The following is a 19,644-nucleotide window of genomic DNA, read 5'->3' on the forward strand; positions in this document are numbered from 1 at the left end:
TTTTTGTATTAATTATTATAATTATTATTATTATTATTATTATTGTTGCAGGGCTGGAGTGGTGCCATTAATCTAAGTTCCTTGCATCCAGTATCACATTTAACACATTTTTTTATCGGTGCCGCTTCTGCAAGTTGAGACCGCTGGATCTCTCCAGTGTTTGCTGGACGATCTAGAAGTCACAACTCAGAGTAAGTCTATGAGAACCAAAACAAGGCCAGTACGAAGCTCTCATAGACTAAAGGGCCTGTCACACTAAGCGATATCGCTAGCAATATCGCTATAATGTCACTGGTTTTTGTGACGTTATAGCGATATTGCTAGCGATATCGCTATGTCTGATACTTACCTCCGACGGCTCCCCCGCTGCTCATCGCTGATCGCGCGAGAACGTCCTGGGCCGTTTCTCGTCGTCAGCTTCCTGCTGTGGAGACGAGCGACGTGTGGACGCGGGCGGGAGGACGTCAGGATCGCCTCGTCTGACAGGTAAGTAGCGACCCCCGACCCCTGCGATGTCGCTGGTGAGATCTGCCTGTGTGGCAGCTCACTAGCGACCACTTAGCGATGCACCAGCGATCCTGACCGCGTCATATCACTGGTTGGAATCGCTGGTGCATCGCTAAGTGTGACAGCACCTTTAGGCTGGGTTCACACGTAGCGGAACTCTCGCGGAAATTACCGCGAGAGTTCCGGAATTCCATTCCATTCCACATAGTGTTTGACAAGTGTGACCAACTTTTTACTACTGAGGCCGCCTATGCGGCCTCAGTAGTAAAAGATAAAATTTAAAAAATAATAAAAAAAATAATAAAAAATGGTGTTATTCTCACCTTCCGACGTCCTGCGCAGCCTTCCCGCCTCTCTCCACGCTCCCGTTCCCAGTAAGCCTTTGCGAAAATGCCCGCGATGACGTACGTTCTCGCGGGATCGCGACGTCTCGCGGTAATTCGCGATGACGTCGCGCGAATTACCGCGAGACTTCGCGAGAACGGACACCATCGCGGGCATTTTCGCAAAGGCTTACTGGGAACTGGAGCGTGGAGAGAGGCGGGAACGCTGCGCGGGATGTCGGAAGGTGAGAATAACAATATTTTTTATTTTAAATTCTATTTTTTACAGGGATATGGTACCCAAAGCCCAGAGGACAGTCTCCTCTCCTCCGGACCGTGGGTACCATCCGCAATTGTTCTGCTTACTTTTCGCATGGTGTGCACAGCCACATGCGGAAAGTATGCGGAACAATGCATTCCTATGGGTGCGGAATCGCCGTGATTCAGCAAAATTAATGAGCATGCTGCGGTTTTTACCGATGTGTGAAAGGGGCCTTAGGAGCCCATTACATGCATTTTTTCAAGGCTCTGATGAGCATTATGCAATTTGAAAAATTAAATTTAGTTTTTCCAAATTAACACTGGCCCATCGCCATAACGAATCCTCACAATAATTATTGTGTGTATGCAGGAGACTTTACACCACAAATGTGCAGCATAGACACCAGTTCTCTGCCACAAGTACATTGCCACGGATATAGATTACACATATTCTAAATACAGGCGACAAATGTTCGGCACCTGGATAATGTTTTATCAGCTGCTCCATTAGGGATTCCTGTGTCACTAGGATCTGGGCTGCATTCATATCAGATATTGCACAGCACAATACTTCTGCCAAGGGAATGAACTGAGACTGAGCCACAGGGTTCATCTGCATGGGAGACACGTCACCTGCGAGAAGAGAAAACACAATAAGGGAGTGTGAAATAATAATGTAAAACCCCCACACCTCTAGGAGATAGCATTGTATAGTCATCATACATTCCTAATATGATCCTACAGGCCAGAGGCAACAAATTACGCTTAATCTATGAGCCAATATACTACACAAGATTTGGCACAAAATACAGTACTGTAAAGTATACTTTAGTATCCTAAAAAAAATACATTTTATTAAATACCAGTGACATGTATTTAAAGGGGCTTTCTCACACACAAAGTACATTTTAATTACGGTAATACATCTTAGACTAAAAAGAAGTTCCACAATTGGATGTGTTAAACAAAATGTTCCTGTGCTGAGATAATCTTAAAAATGTGCCCCTGCTGTGTACTGTGTAATGACCGTGTCTGACCGTACAGGAACAGGGTCTGATCAACTCCTCCTGGGCAGGTGATATGGACAGCCAGCCAGGCATGGGATCCAATCATGGAACTTCTTTTTATTTGAATATCTATTAATTAAAATGTACTTTACTTGCGGGAAAACCCCAGTGATAGATAGATAGATAGATAGATAGATAGATAGATAGATAGATAGATAGATAGATAGATAGATAGATGCCTTTGTCCCTTTTTCTTTGTTGGTTCATCTTTGATATTTTTACGGCATATCTCCAGTGGACTTGACTCATTTACATAGTGAGCCTTTGTGTCCCATATATTGTTTTCTGTCATCTCTATGCGTACCTTTACACTTAAAGATGCACCAGCGATCCCGACAACGATACGACCTTGTCAGGATCGCTGGTGCATCGCTACATGATCGCTGGTGAGCTGCCAAACATGCAGCTTCACCAGCGATCAGCACCAGCGAGGACGCTGGTATCTAAGGTAAATATCGGGTTACTAAGCGGCGCGCGTCACTTAGTTACCCGATGTGTACCTTAGAAACCTGCGTGCTTGTGCCGGAAACTGCCAGCATGCAGGTTTCTAAGGTACACATCGGGTAACTAAGTGATGCGCGCCGCTTAGTAACCCGATATTTACCTTAGATACCAGTTCCCAGCGCCTGCTTAGAGCGCTGGGAGCCTCGCTGATCGTTGGCTCCCACTGCCACACGCAGCGATGCGCGCTGGCCAGCGGGAGAGCAACGATCACAAAATGGCCCAGGACGATCCTGAATGATCAGCGATACCCGGCAGGGGGCCCGGTCGCTGATGTATGTCACACACAGCGATATCGCTGGCGAGATCATTGTGGCGTCACAAAATCAGCGATCTCGCTGTGTGTGATGGGGCCTTAAGTAGCACATGTTCAGAAGCAACAGATGGTAGAGGATAGAGTGCAGTACTGAGCAGGGTAGCTGTGAATCTAGCACCAAGAATTGAGAAATCTTCAAAAGAAAGACCTTTTAATGGACTTTTTTATTTGAACCTCACCAGTTAGCACTGCTTTACTGATTCTGGAACAGTTTTATTTGTCTTTTGTTTTATTTATCTCCCTCCTCTCCGGGAATAATGATGCAAATTTTCAATATTCCAGAATCCATGGAGCAGCATCAATTTGAGGAGGTATGGTACTTAGTTTAAAATATAAAAAAAAGTGAAATGTCGGATTTAAATAGAAAGATATAGTTGCAGCCTAAAAATGGAAGAAAATGATGTTACTCATGTTGTAATGCCAAACAGGTCTGCAACGTCTAATGCGCCGATCGTGACAGAGCCACATCTTCGTGGAGACTGGTAAATTACGCCTGACCTTTGTTTTACAGCTTGCCATTGTCAACTTCAACAAAGCCTGTTTATCGAGAGCTTTCCTGGAGCCTTTTATCCCAGGTAGTTGCTAAGTTACCACTTTCAGGTGTATAAATCAGGGAAATGTCTTTGTACGGAGTACAGAGAGACAAACCCTCCTGTGTGAGCTCATGTCAGCTCGGAAACCTAATACTTACCTCTGTGAGACAGGAATGTCCTGAAAGGGCCACGTAACGTAGGTGAAAGGGTAACCCGTCATAACAAGCCTTTTCGGCTGCAGCACACTTCAGTATATACAATCCGTCACTTCCCATCAGAAAGCTTGTGATCTCGTTCGGTACAGACAGGAAGGTCGTGTACAACAAGGATCTAGCCCGCCATATGCTTTTATTTATGGAAACCAAAAAAAAAAAATCATTTGCCCTTAGGCATCTAAGTAAAAGTTAATGGGCAGGAAATCCAAAAGCGATTTCAGTATAAATACCATTAAAGATGAATTTTGGATTTCCTGAATGGCAAAGATGGTCAACGAATGGAAATGAGACTGCACTATGGAGAAGAGAGACAAGTCGCATTTTTTCCAGGGGGAAAAAAAAACATTTTGGAGATTTCTGAAATTTCTTGCAAACGCAGCTTAATTGTTCATTGCTGAAATCAAATGTAAGCGTTTTTACAATTCGGCGGCATATCAATTCTTTCAGCATTGTTACAAATGTGCCGTAAAAAAACATAAAAAATGCAGCTTTTTCCTGCAGAAAAGTTTGCTGTAAATACTCAACGTGTGAACATAGCCCAATACTGATCACCTATCCATATGTTAGTTTATCAATATCAAGTCTGTGGGGGGTAAATTAAAAAAGTCACCTCAACTGATCAGCTGATTAAAGGCATGGCAGCAACTTATTTTTATACAGGACATAACGCCATACATCTTATTTTGGCTGTGCCCGAGGGAGCACATCAGTCCCATTCACTTGAATAGCACCAGGGCACAGCAAACATGTGAGAATTCCCACAGAGAAAATTTCAAAATCCTTGGTGTGATTGCAAAGAGGGTCCCCACTTACCATGTGTCGCATAAGCCCCCGTTACACACTGCGATATCGCTAGCAATATCGCTGTAAAGTCACCGATTTTGTGACGTTGCAGCGATATTGCTAGTGATATCGCTGCATGTGATACTTACCTCCGACCGGCTCCCCCGCTGGTTATCGCTGATCGCGCGAGAAGCTGCTGGACCATTCCTCGTCGGCCACTTCCTGCGGCGCTTCCTGCTGTGACGACGAGCGAAGCGTGGAGCCGGGCGGGAGGACGCAGGATCGCCGCGTCTGACAGGTAAGTAGCGATCCCCGTCCCCAGCGATGTCGCTAGTGAGATCTGCCTGAGTGGCAGCTCACTAGCGACCACCTAGCGATTCACCAGCGATCCTGACCGCGTCATATCGCTGGTCGGGATCGCTGGTGAGTCGCTAGGTGTAACGGTACCCAAATACTATAAATCAGATAAATATAGTGCCAAGGTAAATAGGTACTTCCAAAGAATACATAAGAGACCCGAGAGAAGAAGGAAGCTTTTTTACCATAAAAATAGAATTTATTTTGAGCCGTTATTAGCAACAATGCAATTTTTTATATATATCACAAAAAATACACAATTAATACATGCAACAATGCAGAAAAGATTTTTTAGGAGGGGAAACACCAATACAAAAAAAGCTGCAAGAATAATCTTATGGCATAAATAGACTTGTTATACACGTTGCACACATTTTCTATTATACATATTGATACAAAAAGGGACAAAAAATGGTCAGTATTGCAAATATAGGGTGCAGAAAAAGGCCTCCCAAATATCCCATTCAAAGGCCTTAGGTAGTGGCAAAAAAACCTTCTTTAAGATTATTTATAAAGTGCCACTCCCCCTGGATAAAGCCAAGTGCGAAACGCGCGTTGGGGTATTTTTGCTGCTATCAGGTATGAATACAGACTTCTCAATTTAGCACACTTGTTTTCTTGCATATTAATTGTGGCATCAGTTTCTCTCATTGTTTGCACTAAGGTTGCTTTACTATATGAAATCTTTTTTTGCATTTGCACTTTATAAATAGTCTTTAAAAAGTTTTTTACATTTAAAGCCTTTGAATAGGATATCTGGGATGTGTTTTTTGCACCCTATATTTAAAATATTATCCATGTTTGGTCTTTTTTTGCATTAACATGTGCCCATTGTTGCACTAACGCTGCTTCATCATATGAAAAAAAATTTCTATTTATGCATTGGCACTTTATAAATAATCTTAAAGAAGGTTTTTTTGCCACTACCTAAGGCCTTTGAATGGGATATTTGGGAGGCGTTTTCTGCACCCTATATTTGCAATACTGACCATTTTTTGTCCCTTTTTGCATCAAAATGTATAATAGAAAATGTGTGCAACGTGTATAACAAGTCTATTTATGCCATAAGATTATTCTTGCAGCTTTTTTTGTATTGGTGTTTCCCCTCCTAAAAAATCTTTTCTGCATTGTTGCATGTATTAATTGTGTATTTTTTGTGATATATATAAAAAATTGCACTGTTGCTAATAACGGCTCAAAATAAATTCTATTTTTATGGTAAAAAAGCTTCCTTTTTCTCTCGGGTCTCTTGTGTCGCTAATACTAATTTAAGCTATGTGCCCACGCTAGCGTTTTTAAACGCTCAGGAAAAGGATCCCCTTTCCCAGAAAACGCGCGTCTTTTTCCTCGCGTTTCTTGAGCGGTTTTTGATGCATTTTTGACGCGTTTTTTGACACGCGATTTCTGGGAACATTGGGGATGGCTAAAAACGCTGAGCAATGCGGGAATTAATGAGCATGCTGCGTTTTTAGCCGCTAAGCGATTCCTGAGCGGTTAAAAACGCATGCATTGGCACAAAAAGCCAAAAACGCATGCTAATTAATTTGATGCATCTTTTAAGCATTTCTGCAGCGTCTGATCCAGCACAAACGCTGCGGAAGCGCTTAACAAAACGCATCGTGGATACACAGCCTTAATCATATGCGGCAGAGGGGCGAGGGCCTTTTGTGACTGCTCCAATAGCTGTGATTCAACAAAATAAATTAAAAGCACCTATGCAAATTGCATTTCGACAGATCAGCTAGAATCCTAAAGCTCGTTAGTTACACTCTGCTTCAATGCTTCCGCTTACCTGCCTACAGAACATATGAACATTTTGAGCATAGATGAGTATGGGGAAATCAGCTAACTGCGATCTAGGGTGTTTGGAAACCTCAAAAGGGTTGTCCGGTCTCAAATTGGTCGCACTGTGACCACAAGTATGCGATTTGCATACACGGTCACATGCTGACTAGACTTTATCCTGCCTCGTTCAATGCAAGTGTACTGAGTGAGGCCGGACGAGTCTAGTCGGAATGTGGCTGGAAGTATGCAAATCACATCATATTTGTGGTCACATGACCACCAACTGCAGGCACTGGAGGATTCTCATAGCACAGAGTGACTGCAGACTTCTAGTTTAAGACAGACAACCCCTTTAAGGCTGTATTTACACAGCCCAACAATGGCAGTCAAATGACTGCCAATCCACTAAATAGAAGCCAATCGGCAGCCACTTCCCATTCGCAAAGAACCATCACTGGCAGTCTCTAATCAGGCCAATTATTGGGAAACGACTATTCCTTGCAGCACTTATTCCCGATAATCAACTATTTTAAAGTATCCTTAAGCCCTTCACACATGTTAGGACAATGTTGACTAAAACCAGCCTATATCAACTCTTTAGGCTGACCGTCCAGTTGATAGGGGTTCCGACCAGAAGATTGTAGGGGGAGATAAGGATGTCTGATTTTGGACTGACGGTATTTTTGCTCTCCCAGAGAAGCCACCATGAGAGCGCTCTGGCAGCGGATCTCTCATTAACACAGGAGCCCTCGGCAGAGAGGGAACTTCTGTGGATGAGAGGCGCATCCAAAATAGCTGCCGGCAAACAGCTATCTAAGGGGTATGGGGGGCTTAACTAAAATGCCTGGCCAGAGCATAAGGCTATGTGCACACATAGTTTTAGGAGCTGCGGATTTTTCCGCGCGGATTAGGAAAAATCTGCAGGTATAGCCGCAGGTCAAAAGACCTGCGGTCTACCTGCGGACTAGCCTGCAGTTTAGCCCTGCGGTTTCACACCAGTGGATTCCGCACACAGAATTGACATGCTGCGGATTGTAACCCACAGCAAATCCGCGCGGAAAAATCCGCAGCATGTGCAATTTGTTTCCATCTTTTCAGTTAACCATTAAAAGGTATCAACCACTGAGGACTCGCTATTCTAAATAATCTTCTTTCAACTGGCTAACATGGTACAAATATATATGCTTTCCTGGCCAGAGTAGAAGTTTTTGCAATCTTTAAGTTTCTTGTACCCTTGTCTTTCTACGGGAAAATTATTGTAATCCATTTTTGTGATCTCACGATGCTACGTGGCTCGTCTTTTTAGGCTGGGTTCATCTCGGATTAGTTTTCAGCAGACGTATCAGAGATCAAACCTGATAATGATGAATACAGAAGAAAGCGAGGTAGCATCTGTACAAGTCCTCCAATAAATATATCATAATAATGTAATCCAATATATTTTCATAGTGAAATGGAGGATTTTCTGTCAGGTGGAGGAAGGAGCATTGTGTCATGGCTCTCCCTGATGAGAACACATCAGCTTAACCTGACCTAACCCTGATCTTTTCCATAAGTGATCTCGGTGCACACAGGAATTTGTAAGATGATCACTTATTTAAAGTGACAGTGCAGACATAAGGTAGTGTTGTCTTTTCTCATCTAACTGATAGGAATGCATAATCATACATCACGCTCTGCGGGACATGACATTTTGTTAAATGTAGTAAAACAGTTGTAGAAACCTGCCAAAGTTCCATCCATTATGTGATTTCATTTGATTCTTTTATTATTAATCATTTAGATTGTTCCTTCAAGGGAAATTCACAAACATGTGTCCCCGATACTTATTCTAAGGCGCGCCGCCGTACATGGTTTCAATAGCTGAAAAACCCAAACAAAGGAGACTACTGTAAGCTGCTGCCAGATACCTCTGCGGTTGATGGTTTTTCACAAATAAGGGGGAAAACAATTCAGAATACACAACCCTTAACCCGCTCTCTTCTTCTGCCATCAGGGTGGAATCAGGACAACCCCATGCACAACAGATGGATGACCAACTGTTTACAGGTATTGTTTTCAAATTTTTGGGCATTTTTCTATCATTATTAACAAAAAAAGTAGTAATCTTGCAGTTTTCACACTCGCTACTGTGGTTTTAGACTTATACTTCCTGTCCATCAGTTTCCTTATGAGAGGCAGGATTATAATGACAGGTAGCGCCTCTATACACAGCTAATCACACAGATCCACCTCCCTTCACAATGACTTTAGCACTCATTCATTAGATGTATCAATCTTTCTGTTCAAAGTGGTTAATGTACACCTGTTGTTTCCTGAAACTATAGGAAGTTAAGAGTCTAAAAAAGCTTGAGTGGCCCAGTGAAAATTGCTAAACTTTTATTTTTATCACAGATTGGAAAAAAAACATTATGAAAAATATAAAAAATATATTTAAAACATAAACTTGATTTAAACATTAGGTCATTCTATGGGGATAGTTTCCCTGTGGCTCATGCAGGTGTCTGATTTTTTTCCACGTATGAGAAAAATGGACCGATTATTCTTATCAGAGTTTGATCAGAGTGGGCTCCAAGTGTCATCCGATTTTCTTGTGCGTGGATAAATAAAAAAAAATCCACCTTCTCCCTTCTGTCAGCCCGAGAAAATTGGATGACAATCTCGTATTCTCAGAGTACGGTCCGATTTTGATCATGTGCCCATTAACTTGCATTTCCGATATTGATCCGACGCTCAGATCAAAATCAGACAGGTCCCTAAGATTTTCTGTGTACCGTTCGGTCGGCGAAAAATCACGGACGTGAGAATGACCCGTAAACCATCGCAGGTACAAGTGCTATCCGTGAAAATCACAGACAGCAATCATACGCAAAAAAAAAAGCTGATATCACAATGAGCCCTTAAGCGACATTTGTTCCAGAATAATGGTGGGTTAAGACTTGCGGTGTTAAATGTCCGCCGATCAGTGGTCATTTAATAGCTAGTTATAAAAGGGCAAGCAACATTTCCTATGCTCTGTGTATAGACAGCCATTGTTCTCAGCAGCAATGCTTGTTTATACAAAACATATGCTCCCTAGAATGCTTAAAAATCATTTCAGACGGCAAACAAGCATTTTGCTTTTTGTAATTTTTAAAATGTAAAAGATGAAAATAAATATAATTTTTAAAATGTAAAAGATGAAAATAAATATATTATATATATTTTGCTTAAAATAGAAAGAAAATAAATGTGTCATCTTTCACTTTAGCCTTTTTAGAGATCATTTCATCGTCAACTTGCTTAACTGTTCACAATAACAGTAATTTTGAAACTTTTGCATGATGCTGTACTTTTATGTGTTCCACTTTTGTAGTTCCTTATTTTTTTGCTATTAAGTTTGGAGCGTTCTACTTTTCATCCACGGCGTGTCGTTGTAAAACCATCATAACTAAAGGGTTAAACATTTTTATGGCTATTTTTGTAATGCAACATTTTTTCCAACAACAATAAATGGAATTAATATGAATCCGTAATATCCGTCCTTGGTCTGCTTTTTCTTGGAGATTACCTCTAATTGTAGTCTTTAGACAAATGCTTCAAATAGTTGCATGGAGCAATATTTTACCATCTGTTTGCCATTGTACGGTTCAAGCTCCGTTCAGATCTAGTCGTCTAGCTCCATCAGATGTCTACTAGGTAGACATCAGACATATGCCCTGATGCATGTTCCCAATGTGACTTCACCATTATAAAACTTAGCAGCTATTAGTCGGTGTCTGTGTTTTGCTCACTATGGAACAGCCTACATTTTGAAGTTATACACCACTCAACCACCCATATCCACCAAGCTTATGCAGAAGAGACTCAACGTCAGACGTTCAACATGAGCAGAGCACTTATTGACATGTTCAGACGTGCTTTCTGGTACATACACCGAACGTGTATTAAAAAACGAGATGTGAACAGAGCCTTACACATGAACGTGTATCATTGACCTAGGGGTGGCCATTTGGATCCCGTTTATTAAACAAGCTGTAAGGTTGTGGTCAGGGGGGTCTCTATGTGGCTTGTGAAATGAGAGGGCCCATTTTGAAGTTGTGAATATGTACTTGAAAACATGGGCCTAATTGCAAAACAAAACTGCAGTCTGTGAGATGCCGAACGTCCAACACATGAACCAGTTGTATTCAAGTATCTTGTGTTTACCAGCCGAGGCCAACTAACATGCAGAAAGCTCGTCATCTGGAGATCTTCCTCTCCTTCAAAAGAAAATAACCACCAATGCTACCATTCATTCACATTCTCCTTGATGCCTCCTAACAGTAATCATAACAACGTTACTTGCATGTCCCTGGACCAAGCTGCCACATGCTTTACATTTCTGCAAATGAGAAAACAGCTGTAGCCCAAATTATGCCTTTTCCTTCCGGACTGACTTCAGCTTCTAGTGCTTCTGTTTCTACAAGGAACTTTGGACTTTTTTTTTTTTGCTTTCAGAAGGAAAGACGTCCACAATTGATACGGATACATGCAAACAACGACTTCTTTATTTTCTACGTGGGAGAATGTGGGCTCATCAAGACATACCTGCATACCATGAAGGGTTGCAATCAACCAATGACCAGACCCCCTGGTTAGTGGGATCACCAGGACATGTTTCTCTTCTGCTATCATTCATCCTGACAGTGTCAACTTTTTACTGATGTTTTTACAAACTGCAACAGGACAATACATCAACATGACTGTGTCACTTAGGGTTAAGATCTGGTAACCTTTTACCCCAGTATATGTATATTTAGCAACCTAATGACCTATAGATCACTTTTACCTGCCAAAAAAGTCTTTTTTTGCAACATTACAACAGAAGGGTACTTCCTTATAAGTAAAAGTCATAACAAAAAGTTACATTTGTGTTATCGGGAAACCTGGTCATGAAAAATAAAAAAAAAGCCATTGCCAACCACAATTTCTCAAACAATACAGGCATCTTTTGGCTAATAATTGTTAAAAGGCCCGAAAGTAAAGTTGAAAATCTGCTGCTGCTGTTATTTCATATCTGATACGGATGTACCAATGGAGTGACCAAAAACTCAATCCTCAGATATCAGGATATCTATGCAGAGTACACAGATTGGTGCTCTGGACACTGAACCCAAGAGTAAAGTTGGCCACACACAAACGTTCAAACAACTTAACCAATAAATGTCTGGTGAATCAGCCACACTGGTGGACACATTACAAGTCTTCACACATTGACCGCTGTCATCATTGGTCAATTTGAAAAGGCTTTCACGGAAAGATCTGTTGTGGAATACTGACCAGCGACTGTTTTTTATACAATGATGGTTTGTCGTCGGTCGGATAAAAAGTCAACCATTTAATAAATTTGAAGCAACAAAGAAACGTTTCGATCAACCACATCAATTCAGTTTTAAAACTGAATGAAACACTTGGGGTAAGGCCAGACGGCATGGATGTGACGAGGTTGTGAAGGGGTTGATTATGTGAAGAAAAAAAAAAAAAAAAAAGATTTTTTTTGCATAGCTAAATAAGCGCTTTTTGATTGTTATTGTGGTTTATCAGGGTCATTACCACTAATGCTACAGGTTGATTAGTCTGTTAAAGCGATCCTCCACCCTGAAAAATGACTCTAGATATCTTGTGTATAGTAATTAGAGATGAGATCGTTATGCGAGGCTCTGGCATGACATCCACATCCTGACCTCGCTGCCTGACTTTACGTTTGATTCATCTTGTTATCAAAATTTATTAATTAGATACATTTCAAAGGATTGAGGAAGCAAATACTTTAAATCCTAGAGACATCCAGACAGATTGACCAGATTGGTTGGATATCCCAATCTCAAAGTTATGAAATATACACTGCTCAAAAAAATAAAGGAAACACTTAAACAACAGAATATAACTCCAAGTAAATCAAACTTCTGTGAAACCAAACTGTCCATTTAGGAAGTGACGCTGATTGACAATCAATTTCACATGCTGTTGTGCAAATGGAATAGACAACAGATGGAAATTATTGGCAATTATTAAGACACCATCAATAAAGGAGTAGTTCTGCAGGTGGGGACCACAGAACACATCTCCGTACTAATGCTTTCTGGCTGATGTTTTGGTCACTTTTGAATGTTGGTTGTGCTTTCACACTTGTGGTAGCATGAGACGGACTCTACAACCCACACAAGTGGCTCAGGTAGTGCAGCTCATCCAGGATGGCACATCAATGCGAGCTGTAGCGAGAAGGTTTGCTGTGTCTGTTAGTGTAGTGTCCATAAGCTGGAGGTACTACCAGGAGACAGGCCAGTACACCAGGAGACGTGGAGGGGGCAGAAGGAGGGCAACAACCCAGCAGCAGGACCGCTACCTCTGTCTTTATGCAAGGAGGAACAGGAAGAGCACTACCAGAGCCCTGCAAAATGACCTCCAGCAGGCCACAAGTGTGCATGTGTCTGCACAAACTGTTAGAAATGACTCCATGAGGATGGTCTGAGGGCCTGACGTTCACAGATGGGGGTTGTGCTCACAGCCCAACACCGTGCAGGACGCTTGGCATTTGCCACAGAACACCAGGATTGGCAAATTCGCCACTGGGGCCCTGTGCTCTTCACAGATGAAAGCAGGTTCACACTGAGCACATATGACAGACTTGACAGAGTCTGGAGACATCGTAAAGAGCAATCTGCTGCCTGCAACATCCTTCAGCATGACCGGTTTGGCAGTGGGTCAGTAATGGTGTGGGGTGGCATTTCTTTGGAGGGCCGCACAGCCCTCCATGTGCTTGCTAGAGGTAGCCTGACTGCCATTAGGTACTGAGATGAGATCCTCAGACCCCTTGTGAGACCATAAGCTGGTGCGGTTGGCCCTAGGTTACTCCTAATGCAGGACAATGCCAGACCTCATGTGGCTGGAGTGTGTCAGTAGTTCTTGCAAGATGAAGGCATTGAAGCTATGGACTGGCCTGCCCGTTCCCCAGACCTGAGTCAGATTGAGCACATCTGTGACATCTTGTCTCGCTCCATCCACCAACATAACGTTGCACCACAGACTGTCCAGTAGTTGACAGATGCTTTTGTCCAGGTCTGGGAGGAGATCCCTCAGGAGACCATCCGCCGCCTCATCAGGAGTATGCCCAGGTGTTATACAGTAGGGAGGTCATAGAGGCACGTGGAGGCCACACACAATACTGAGCCTCATTTTGACTTGTTTTAAGGGCATTACATTCCACTTTAATTTTGTGTGTGACTCTAAATCCAGGCCTCCATTTGTTATTAAATTTGATTTCCATTGATGATTTTTGTGTGATTTTGTCGTCAGCACATTCAACTTTGTACAGAACAAAGTATTCAATGAGAATATTTTGTAGATTGTAAGCTTGCGAGCAGGGCCCTCATTCCTCTTGGTATCTACTTTGATCTGTGTTTATTGTTATGCTGTAATGTCTATTGTCTGTACAAGTCCCCTCTATAATGTAAAGTGCTGCGGAATATGTTGGCACTATAGAAATAAAATTATTATTATTATTTAGATTATTTCATTCATTCAGATCTAGGATGTGTTATTTGAGTGTTCCATTTATTTTTTTGAGCAGTGTAGTTAGGATATACCAACGACTTATACTTAGTGGCAGACCAAGCTCTGGGACACAAATTGATCTGGAAAATGAAAGAAACACAGGGCTCAGAAGCTTTTCCCTTTATAGTGCCGCTTCAAACGATCATAACAGCAGCATAGACCCATTTACCTGTATTAGGCTTTCTACAGCTCCCTTCAGAGTTGGGTGACCATGAGAAAAACAGTGAAGAGTACACAGCCTTAAATGCTGGGGCCCTTCCATTCATGGGGAGGAGGCCCGTCACAGATCTATAACATGGTCGCCATAGATTTTTTAACATGATAATTTGCCTATAAAGCCTACCTTTATTACATATTATGTATCACACAGCATACTTCTCTGAACACAGTAACATACAACTTTAAAGGAGTATTTCCAGCCATAAATAACTGCATATCCAAGGTCTCTGGATATTTACAGTACAAAATGATATACCAAAGTATTAAGAAAACAAGCAGAATTCCTTCTACAAAAACAAATAAGCATAGCTTTAGATATTGCATTGCAAAGAAAGGATTGCCATTACTATGATTGATATCGACAGGTCATGTTCTTTGTTCCCTCAAGTGACCTGCAGGCTCCCCTGGCAGCAGCTAATCTCTGACTTATATTGCTTATTACATGCTCCGTGCATCCATGTTTGCTTACAGCACAGAACAGGTAGATATGTTTTTGGTTCTCTTCTACATGGCCGTTTTCATGCTTTTAAGTCAGTCAGGTGTCCCATTTACTGATCAGCAAACAACGTAGATGACAAAAGGGATGTGTACAAGCCAAAAACATGAAAGTAATAACCAGGTTGTATTATACAGTCCCCGCAATTGTAGTAGGTGTAAACCCCTAATGACTTCTACTGTTCTTCTCAAACAATACTAGAGTGTGAAAAAGACACACTCACCCACCATAAAGGACAATTACACCGCAGACCTAAGATTCCCACACATAATAAATATTGGGACCAATACAAAATACTAAAGGTCTCTCTATTACAGCATTTAGGGAATAAAAATAAATCCAAACATAGACCCATTTCTTCCAATTGGTGTCCTACTCCAGACTAACCATAAACATGGGAACCATCTCAAATTTTTACAAATCTAATCAGTTCCTAGCAAAAGAGCCATTATCGGAGCCTATCTTCCTGGATGACATTGTTTTAGAACTATATGGAGGGCTAGCAGCATCAGTGTCACAGCTGAGGTAAGTTCTTTACAGTCGGAAGACTTCTGCTCAGGCGGTGTAGTGCTCCTTTTCTGACAACATATACAGTTGTGGCCAAAAGTATTGACTCCCCTGCAATTCTGTCAGATAATACTGAGTTTCTTCCTGAAAATGATTGCAAACACAAATTCTTTGGTATTATTATCTTCATTTAATTTGTCTTAAATGAAAAAACACAAACAAGAATGAAGCAAAAAGCAAAACATTGATCATTTCACACAAAACTCCAAAAATGGGCCAGACAAAAGTATTGGCACCCTCAGCCTAATACTTGGTTGCACAATCTTTAGCCAAATAATCGCTTCCGGTAACCATCAATGAGTTTCTTACAATGCTCTGCTGGAATTTTAGACCATTCTTCTTTGGCAAACTGCTCCAGGTCCCTGATATTAGAAGGGTGCCTTCTCCAAACTGCCATTTTTAAATCTCTCCACAGATGTTCTATGGGATTCAGGTGTGGACTCATTGCTGGCCACCTTAGAAGTCTCCAGTGCTTTCTCTCAAACCATTTCCTAGTGCTTTTTCAAGTGTGTTTTGGGTCATTGTCCTGCTGGAAGACCCATGACCTCTGAGGGAGACCCAACTTTCTCACACTGGGCCCTACATTATGCTGCAAAATTTGTTGGTAGTCTTCAGACTTCATAATGCCATGCACACGGTCAAGCAGTCCAGTGCCAGAGACAGCAAAGCAACCCCAAAACATCAGGGAACCTCCGCCATGTTTGACTGTAGGGACCGTGTTCTTTTCTTTGAATGCCTCTTTTTTCTCCTGTAAACTCTATGTTCATGCCTTTGCCCAAAAAGCTCTACTTTTGTCTCATCTGACCAGAGAACATTCTTCCAAAACGTTTTAGGCTTTTTCAGGTAAGTTTTGGCAAACTCCAGCCTGGCTTTTTTATGTCTCGGGGTAAGAAGTGGGGTCTTCCTGGGTCTCCTACCATACAGTCCCTTTTCATTCAGACGCCGACGGAGAGTACGGGTTGACACTGTTGTACCCTCGGACTGCAGGGCAGCTTGAACTTGTTTGGATGTTAGTCGAGGTTCTGTATCCAACATCCGCACAATCTTGCATTGAAATCTCTTGTCAATTTTTCTTTTCCGTCCACATCTAGGGAGGTTAGCCACAGTGCCATGGGCTTTAAACTTCTTGACACTGCGCACGGTAAACACAGGAACATTCCAGTCTTTGGAGAAGGACTTGTAGCCTTGAGATTGATCATGCTTCCTCACAATTTGGTTTCTCAAGTCCTCAGACAGTTCTTTGGTCTTCTTTCTTTTCTCCATGCTCAATGTGGCACACACAAGGACACAGGACAGAGGTTGAGTCAACTTTAATCCATGTCAACTGGCTGCATGTGTGATTTAGTTATTGCCAACACCTGTTAGGTGCCACAGGTAAGTTACAGGTGCTGCTAATTACACAAATTAGAGAAGCATCACATGATTTTTCGAACAGTGCCAATACTTCTGTCCACCCTCTTTTTTATGTTTGGTGTGGAATTATATCCAATTTGGCTTTAGGACAATTCTTTTTGTGTTTTTTCATTTAAGACAAATTAAATGAAGATAATAATACCAAAGAATTTGGGTTTGCAATCATTTTCAGGAAGAAACTGAGTATTATCTGACAGAATTGCAGGGGTGTCAATACTTTTGGCCACAACTGTAGGGCTTTTTCCTCAGGGACTTGGTGCTGCTTACAGTACATTGTGTGTATCCTCATAAATAAAGTAGTGTGCACTGGGACTACGTGGTAAGAGCTGCAGATTCAGAACTTAAGGTTAATGTATAAAGTCATCCATCTAGGTGTATGGAAACTATACATATAGTTGTCAAACTAGCTGCTTATGATCATTTTCTTGGTTTGGTGGTAATGGCAAGAGTGGCTTGGTAGGTTTTATTCGACTGACTGGGGTGTCCCTGGTAATCGCTACTGTATTGGATGGGGTTAGCTTGGTGCTGTTGTCTTATTTGGAGTTTATGTGATACTGGCAGGTGCCATTGTCCTAGATCGATTTAGCTGTTGGGTGCCCTTTGTCCTGGCTGGAATTAGTGTGGCGCTAGAAGGTGTCGTTGAGCTAGCGCTATGGTCAACGTCATGCTGGTATGTGCTGTTGTCCTAGTTGGAATTAGCGTGGTACTGGCAGGTGCTGTTGATCTAGCTGGGGATAGCGTGATGCTGGCGAGGTTGTTGTCCTAGCTGATATTAGTGTGGTTGCACTGTTATCATGTTAGGGGTTCAAATAAGCCTGGCAGGGGCCATTACCTTTGACTGGGGTTTGGTTTGCAGTGGCGATGGCTATTAACCCAGATGGCATTTTGGTAATCCTTACAGGTGCCATTGGCGGATCATATATGGCCCTAGCTGGCCTGACAAGTGGTAGCCCTTGAAATGTTTGCTACTAATAAAGAACTGTATCCTGTTGGTTGGGAAACAAAACATTATTTTTTTTTTCAGGGCAAAATATACATGACTAGTGAAGCAAATAGCTGGCGGGCATCAGTCACGTGGCAAAATATAATGTACGATTCATTTACAGTAGAAGCACCTCAATTCTCTATTTGTGCAAGAAGTCCTTGTTATAAGATACTAGAAATAGGCCCGATGCTATCGCATTAGGAGGGCGATAATGTCACGATGGGGGCAGGCTTTGCAGCCCCATCCCAGTCCAGTGTTTGCCTCCTGGGGGAAATAGCGGTTGCAGCTGGCGGAGCACAGACCAGAGGGGAGTGGATCCACTAGTTCTCAAGCCGGACCGCACACAGGTATTCTTCTCCCGGGGCTCCCCGGGGAGGGCAGCGAGGCAGCCGCGTGCTCCTAGTTACATGTAGTGCAGCACAGGACACATGATGACGAGGCTGTGCTTATGGGATTCGGGGACAGCAGCCACTGTTTACCATCATAATGAGCTGTTAACATTACAAGTGCCCATTTATAACAAATTATGATACAGGAAAGATGTATGTCTTTGTACCGTGTTAGCCAGTAGATAGAAAAATATTCAGAATTGAGAGTCCTCAGTAGTTGATACCTTTTAATGGCTAACTGAAAAGATGGTAACACATTGCAAGCTTTCGAGACTACTCAGGTCTCTTCATCAGGCATTGACTGATTTTGTATTAGTCAATACCTGATGAAGAGACCTGAGTTAGCAATTAAAAGGTATCAACCACTGAGGACTCTCAATTCTGAATATTTTTCTAACAAATTATGGAAATTACTTATCCTACACTACAAAAGTCAATCCATTCAAACTTCTGTAAAGTTTAGACTAAACAATCAAACTATGCCAGATTTATCAATCTGTAATATTTCAAGGCTGTGTAGTCCAAGTCTGCACTAAGAATTGGAATGTATTGATAAATTATATTATCAATATTATTTAATCAGTCTAAAATCCTAACTATTTAGTTAAACCAAGGATTACACGACAAATGGCTGCAATCCTTCAGCTGTAAAAGGCGATAGGTCTTTGCAGATTTCCAGCCTCTGGTGTAAAACGGAAAACCCAAGTAACCCCAGGATACATAACTTGTATTTACACAATGATTTATCTTGCTTACATAATAGTGGATGACCCCAATAATTTTGGTTTAGCCAAGAAAACACTGACTATAAATACATGTGGTTGGAGTCCCCTCTTGTATGTTCAAGGATGTATCTCAGCTGGAAAGGACTGAAAAAAAAGAAGCTGCAATAGAGGGTCTTTAGTGGGTGAACAACAACTCAAGGAAAGGGTTAAAATGACAAACTAGAAAGTTTACAAACTTCAAAGAAAAAGTGGCATTACCACTTAGACCCATAAAATTCTGGTACAAAGCAGTAAGGACCAATTCCGGCATCTTCAGCTTTAAAACATGTGGGAACGGCAACTTTTTACTGCAGTTTGTTTAAACTTCTCAACCGAAGCCATTCAGAAAGATTATTATAAAAAAAAAAAAAAGAAAACACCGCATGGAAGTGGAACGTCTCCAATGTGTAGTAATTTCATTTGAAACACATGCTAACAGCTAATGTATCCTAAGGAATTCCAGCCGCAGCAGCTCCCGGGCTATCCCTGAGCCACACTCACATGAAAGATGCCAAACGAGAATGGAAATAGCAGAGAAGAGGCCTCCTGTGGATATACCACCCGGGAGAGGTTTATAGGTTCCTCCCT

The 19,644-nt window shown here is 41.9% G+C and overlaps 1 protein-coding gene across 1 annotated transcript in view; it reads right to left on the reverse strand.

The window, feature by feature from the left end:
- The window catches only part of STOX1 (storkhead box 1), a 78,591-nt gene that overhangs the window by 21,710 nt on the left and 37,237 nt on the right, over window positions 1-19,644 (reverse strand). Inside the window, exon 2 of the mRNA XM_073585881.1 lies at window positions 1,572-1,724. Coding sequence (XP_073441982.1) covers window positions 1,572-1,724 — 153 coding nt within the window. The remainder of the gene's footprint in view (window positions 1-1,571; window positions 1,725-19,644) is intronic.

Source organism: Dendrobates tinctorius, unplaced genomic scaffold (assembly GCF_039654945.1).
Source record: "Dendrobates tinctorius isolate UK_male_01 unplaced genomic scaffold, ASM3965494v1 ptg000089l, whole genome shotgun sequence".
Lineage (NCBI taxonomy): Eukaryota > Metazoa > Chordata > Amphibia > Anura > Dendrobatidae > Dendrobates > Dendrobates tinctorius.